The 6,839-nt window shown below is 41.6% G+C and overlaps 1 protein-coding gene across 1 annotated transcript; it reads left to right on the forward strand.

Moving 5' to 3' along the window:
* The first annotated feature begins 1,379 nt into the window (after positions 1-1,379).
* LOC131938695 (ficolin-2-like) lies at positions 1,380-2,949 on the forward strand. The gene is made up of 3 exons (XM_059296825.1): positions 1,380-1,467; positions 2,048-2,188; positions 2,291-2,949. The coding sequence occupies exons 1-3, from the start codon at positions 1,380-1,382 to the stop codon at positions 2,947-2,949; spliced, it is 888 nt and encodes a 295-aa protein (XP_059152808.1).
* The last annotated feature ends 3,890 nt before the right edge of the window (positions 2,950-6,839 follow it).

Genomic DNA, 6,839 nt, shown 5'->3' on the forward strand with positions numbered 1-6,839 from the left:
TTCTCTGAAATTACAAATTACACATATAATGTAATGATAAACGAAACACGCGCTTATTTTGTTAATTAATGCGTAATTAAGTTCAATGTGATTTTATAATCTTTTTGTATAGTATAATTTTACATAGTGATCTGCTTATAAAACCTAAATTCTAGATTCCCTTTTCGCTGTGGAGGTGAGAGAGTTTGAGTACACAACTTTCGACACAAAAGACTTCATGGTACTCAAATTTCAAGAACAGTTCACCATGGACTCACCGATTGTGTGTGCCGTCAAATGCAAGTTCTACAACAAAACCTGCAATCATTTCAGCTTCAACAGCGAGCACAATATTTGTTCCTTGGGTAAGTATGTAAATAAAACTGTACGATTTCGTAAAGAAAGAATGTAAGATTATAGATTACACATTATGTAATATGAACTTTATATCAATATATATATATATATTAGTCCACACATTAGTTCAAAGGTCGATGCAAAACAATCGAGCATGTCATATCTGTTCTATCTCACTGCTTATGGCATCGTGTGGTCGCATGGTAGATCGTACAAATGCTAACCCAGAAATATCACGTTTGTGTCCTAGACGTCCCTGAGCCCATCCAGCTCTAATGGGTACCTGTCTCACGCTGGTAAAGGTAAAGGCGGCTTGACGAATAGTTTACCACACTATCGCTTTATATGCCCATGTCACTGATACACTCTATTAAGAACTATAAAAAGGAAGCACTTAACTTTGTTGCAGACATTATGTTGAAAGAATGTTGTTATTGATCCAATTCTGTTATCACATTATGACTGAGGTTTAAATTATTATTAAATAAACCCTTTATTTTAATCCCACAAAAACAAATACAAAGTAAAAATGCATTATTATGGGAATTTCTCTCTTAAAAATTATCTGACAAGATTCATTTAAATAATATAGTTTAAACCGCTGCGGTTCTCGTTCTAAAAAATCATACTAAACATAAGCGATATTCTAATATTTTTATCACTTGCACACCAAAATGAAAAACGAAAACATTGATCAAGTAGTCAGCTTTATATATCTCTGAAATATGTCAAGGTGTGGGTAGGAACAGTCGAAGACATCAAACGCGGAATAAACTTAGACAGACGGGCATTTGCAAATCTTAGTAAAATCACCTAACATGTTTAAAAAAACTAAAATACGAGTCTTTAACTCCAAAGTTAAAGAAGTTCTGATCTACGGATCCGAGACTTTAAAAACGTCAGAAGCAACAACAAAAGTTATCACAAATTTTATCAGTAGGTGCCTAAAATAAAAGTAATAAATAAAATAGGCAGACAGGCAAGGAAAGGAAAATACACAACTATAGGATATGTGTGGATAGGAAACAGTCGAGAAGCAAATCATGGAGGGACTCAGGGATCGACCAAATAAAACATGGCGACGTAGCGTACTAGAGGAGGCTGAAAGGAAGGAAGGAATTGGGAAGAGTGGTAGGAGACGGTGGGGGGGGGGGGGAGTGGATAACTTTGACAGAGGCTCTATGTTACGCATGGAACTAAAAACAAAATAGTGATGATACGTTAAAAAAATGGTCGAGCACATGAAAGCTATTGATGTTTTGTTATCATTGGAATAGCTCATGTTTTAAACCTCTTTAAACGTGTCCTTATTCTAATTTTTTTAGGTTGTGCAGTATTAAAGCAACAGAGCAATTAAGCATTACACTTAGATTTAGTTTGATATCTGTTTGAGATGATTTGGCTAGGTAAAATCTCTAGGTAAAATCTCTAGGTAAAATCTCTAGGTAAAATCTCTAGGTAAAATCTCTAGGTAAAATCTCTAGGTAAAATCTCTAGGTAAAATCTCTAGGTAAAATCTCTAGGTAAAATCTCTAGGTAAAATCTCTAGGTAAAATCTCTAGGTAAAATCTCTAGGTAAAATCTCTAGGTAAAATCTCTAGGTAAAATCTCTAGGTAAAATCTCTAGGTAAAATCACTAGGTAAAATCTCTAGGTAAAATCTCTAGGTAAAATCTCTAGGTAAAATCTCTAGGTAAAATCTCTATTCCCAGGCTACTGGCTGGTGCCAGCCAACACGACTGTCAGGAACGAGCAGATCTACTCTGTGGGCGGGAACTTTTGTGACACCAGGGCCAACGTCACGCTTCAGCCAAACGGTGACCTGACACCTTGTGACAAATACGCCTGTGTTGGTGAGAGAAACCCGTCTGTTTGATTTTACAGTAATTAATGCTAGTAATTCTTTACCAATTCGTAATATTATTATGTAATACAATGTTGATATTTAATGACAGGTCACAGCATTAACGTAGGAAACAACACAGACAGTACGAGTCTACCTCGTTATAAATCGTGTAAAGACATCACAGACAAGACCAGCCCGAGGATGTTGATCCGACTGCGCAACGGTCTGGTCGTCATGTGTGACACGGAGAGTGACGGGGGCGGCTGGATTATCTTCCAACGTCGTATCACAGGAGCTCTTGATTTCTTTCGCAAATGGGCCGAGTACAAGAACGGGTTTGGGGATTACGAACTGGGCGAGTTTTACCTCGGTAATGAAAACATCCACTGCCTGACCAACGTCACAAGATACGACATGAGAGTGGACGTCAGATTGAATGGGCAAAACTACACCTTCAACTTTACCGACCTTAATGTTGCAGACGAATCGAACTTCTACACACTGAGATTTTCATCAGCAAGCTCATATATGTACGCACAACACAACAACTCGAAATTTAGCACCTACGATCGGGACTATGACCCCTTTATAAACGGGAACTGCGCCATCATGTGTCAAGGGGCTGGCTGGTACTGTACCTGTCCAGCCTGCTATTACCTCAACATGAACGGAGTTTGGAACGCAACGTCTTACCCTGGGATGTTTGCTAGGTCCCTCTCCAACGTAACCAACGTCGACTTTGTGGAGATGAAAATAAGAGAAAATTAAAGCTTTGAAATTTAATAGTTTTCCTGGGCATAAAATTGTATTTTTCTTTAAGTGTGGGTATCAATATTATAAACCTAAAATTATAATAATAATGGAGTTTAAAAAATATTTTGATTCGATTGAAAAAAAAAATTAGCTTTTCTACAGGAAAATTATTAGGATGACATAAATTTGGCTGCTATGAAATAGTTATTTTAATAATCGGTATTTTTACAATTTAATCAATTTGAAAATGATAAAATTTTACTTTAGTCTACGAAACCGACTTGCCTCTGTAGAAATTTGTGTTTCCAGTGCCAGATTGATGGCACAAAAATTCTACTTTTTTGCATTTTTCAACTCATACTAGAGCATAGGCTATTTTCTGCCACTTGCTATTTTTTCCAACTTTCCTATTATTTTCTTGTCTTTTCCAGTTTCACTGTGTAAGGTATTTCAGTGTCTCCCAATTTTTTTTAAATCCTTGATATGCCTTGTCTGGTCTCCAAAGTTGCTTGATTTACCTTCTCCATCTCGGTACAACGCTAGACTGCTAACCCGAAAGTCTCGAGTTCGAATCCGTGTTCAGGTCTGTAGGGCGTGCCTGAGTCCACACAGCTCTAATGGGTGCCTAACTCACGTTAGGGAAATTAAAGGCGGCTGGTAATAGTGCTGACCTTATATACCGTTGTCTCTCAAACATATGAACTCCACTTCATCCACTTCTCATACTTCGTCGTATTTTTCCATTGCCTATATGGTTACCTTCTTCAGTGTAAAGCTGGAAATCTGCAGTTCATCTCCCTTTTGGGATTGACTGGTTCGCTTCTTATAAGGAAATACGGATGTAGGGTGCAAACCTGTTGACCTCAGAGTTTCTTTCAGGCTTCTCTTTGGGGGAGGAGGAGGAGGTTGGCTTAAATATTGAAAGAAAAATAAGATAATTTATATAGAAAATATATACTTTAATCTCCTACCCTCGAGGATATTCTAAAGTGCGCCTCTCTCCTCGAAAGTTTTAACTGCGCTCCCCCATCTTACCCCAATGTAATAGTTTTTGTTTTTCTTAAAATCATGCTGGTATTTGGAGAATTAATATAAAACATTGTTATAGGTATAATTCATGTTTTAATTTAGAAATTTTACTAGTTGGTATTTGTAAGAAAATACATTTCTCCCTTTAGGTGTTGTTGTAAGTGTGCTTTGAAATATGCTATTTTTTAAAATTGCACATGTGTATTGCAATATTTAATTAAGCAATGAATATTTTAAAAGCGTGCACGCATTAGAAATATTTATCTTCTAATAAAATTAGGTATTTTATAATTATTTTATACAGAAGGAAGTATGAAAAATTACCTACTTGATTGCATACCTATCCCAACGCAAATGATATATCAGTTATTTACGGGTAGTGTAAATAATGTAAAGACTGCGGGGCTACTTTGCATTTGTTTGCAATCTTGTAGCATACAGGCTTACAGGGGAGGTTGTGGTGAAGTGAAATGCTGTTTGTAACTATCTTTTACTTGCTTATATTTTTACACAAACTCTTGAATGTTCTAATAAATACTTTATCAACATTTGTGTATTAGTTGACACGTTTTTTTTTACTTTCTAGTATACAGAGTATAGGGGAAGTAATTAAATCGTGCTGAATAATTAACATATATTTTTACAGTTTTCGCCGTTTTACAGCTTCCTACTTTATCGTATACGGAACATAAAGCATACGTTGTAATTGTGCAAAAAAATATTTAATAGCGATTTTGAGAAACTTAGACTTTTTGAATTATTCGGAACAGAAAAAGACATGGTTTTGGAATTTTATCTGTGTGTCTGTGTTTCTGTGTGTTTGTGTGTCTGTGTGTCTGTGTGTCTGTGTGTCTATGTGTCTGTGTGTTTGTGTGTAGAATCTGCTACAATAAAGTACAGTGGCGTAGCCAAGATCGTCTCAAGGGGGGGGGGGTTACCCGGGGACAAACTTTCGATTTGCACCCCCCCTCCCTCAAACTTTTGATTTGCACCCTCCCCTCAAACTTTCGATTTGCACACCCCCCCTCATACTTTATATATATGCTGAGGGGTTTATGGGGGGGGGGGGTTATGACCCCCCTAACACCCCCTGCCTACACCACTGATAAAGTACAATTATTTATAAAGTACCTTTTACTTGATGTTATACAGACATCTCTTATAACTCAAATATGAGAACCCTCATTCTACTCTGTCAGCGAATCCGTCTGGAATGGTTATGTTAAATCGGTACAGTATCGTTTATTCATGGAGAATAAAAATGCATGAAATGACGCATATGAGTGCTAACAATCAGCCTGTTCGTTACGTCTCACTAAACATGTACGAGAAAAAAACTTGGACAAGTCTAAACATGAAAACGCCCACACCACTTTCCTTCCCCACTCACATGTCACGCACGGGTTCCAGTAAAACGTCTGATGCACGTCCCACACAACGTCTGATGCACGTCCCACACAACGTCTGATGCCCGTCCCACACAACGTCTGATGCCCGTCCCACACAACGTCTGATGCCCGTCCCACACAACGTCTGATGCCCGTCCCACACAACGTCTGATGCACGTCCCACACAACGTCTGCTGCACGTCCCACACAACGTCTGATGCCCGTCCCACACAACGTCTGATGCCCGTCCCACACAACGTCTGATGCACGTCCCACACAACGTCTGATGCACGTCCCACACAACGTCTGATGCCCGTCCCACACAACGTCTGATGCCCGTCCCACACAACGTCTGATGCCCGTCCTACACAACGTCTGATGCACGTCCCACACAACGTCTGCTGCACGTCCCACACAACGTCTGATGCCCGTCCCACACAACGTCTGATGCCCGTCCCACACAACATCTGATACACGTCCCACTTAACGTCTGATGCCCGTCCCACACAACGTCTGATGCCCGTCCCACACAACGTCTGATGCACGTCACACACAACGTCTGATGCCCGTCCCACACAACGTCTGATGCACGTCCCACACAACGTCTGATGCACGTCCCACACAACGTCTGATGCCCGTCCCACACAACGTCTGATGCCCGTCCCACACAACGTCTGATGCCCGTCCCACACAACGTCTGATGCCCGTCCCACACAACGTCTGATGCACGTCCCACACAACGTCTGCTGCACGTCCCACACAACGTCTGATGCCCGTCCCACACAACGTCTGATGCCCGTCCCACACAACGTCTGATGCACGTCCCACTTAACGTCTGATGCCCGTCCCACACAACGTCTGATGCCCGTCCCACACAACGTCTGATGCCCGTCCCACACAACGTCTGATGCCCGTTCCACACAACGTCTGATGCCCGTCCCACACAACGTCTGATGCCCGTCCCACACAACGTCTGATGCACGTCCCACACAACGTCTGATGCACGTCCCACATAACGTCTGATGCACGTCACACACAACGCCTGATGAACGTCCCACACAACGTCTGATGCCCGTCCCACACAACGTCTGAGGCACGTCCAAAAACGACTGATGCACGTCGCACACAACGGCTGATGCACGTCCCACACAACGTCTGATGCCCGTCCCACACAACGTATGATGCACGTCCCACACAACGTCTGATGCCCGTCCCACACAACGTCTGATGCACGTCCCACACAACGTCTGATGCCCGTCCCACACAACGTCTGATGCCCGTCCCACACAACGTCTGATGCCCGTCCCACACAACGTTTGATGCCCGTCCCACACAACGTCTGATGCCCGTCCCACACAACGTCTAATGCCCGTCCCACACAACGCCTGATGCACGTCCCACACAACGCCTGATGCACGTCCCACACAACGCCTGATGCACGTCCCACACAACGCCTGATGCACGTCCCACACAACGCCTGATGCACGT

Source organism: Physella acuta, unplaced genomic scaffold, assembly GCF_028476545.2.
Source record: "Physella acuta isolate Inbredline_101_S28 unplaced genomic scaffold, ASM2847654v3 ptg000255l, whole genome shotgun sequence".
In the NCBI taxonomy this organism is placed as follows: domain Eukaryota; kingdom Metazoa; phylum Mollusca; class Gastropoda; family Physidae; genus Physella; species Physella acuta.

What these genes read in the sequence shown, in the direction of transcription:
- LOC131938695 (XM_059296825.1), top strand. Translation starts at nt 1,380, where the DNA reads ATGGAGGGACTCAGGGATCGACCAAATAAAACATGGCGACGTAGCGTA. An exon ending in GGAAGGAATTGGGAAGAGTG is followed by an intron (nt 1,468 to 2,047) that starts GTAGGAGACGGT and finishes CTCTATTCCCAG; the next exon opens with GCTACTGGCTGGTGCCAGCC. An exon ending in TGACAAATACGCCTGTGTTG is followed by an intron (nt 2,189 to 2,290) that starts GTGAGAGAAACC and finishes ATTTAATGACAG; the next exon opens with GTCACAGCATTAACGTAGGA.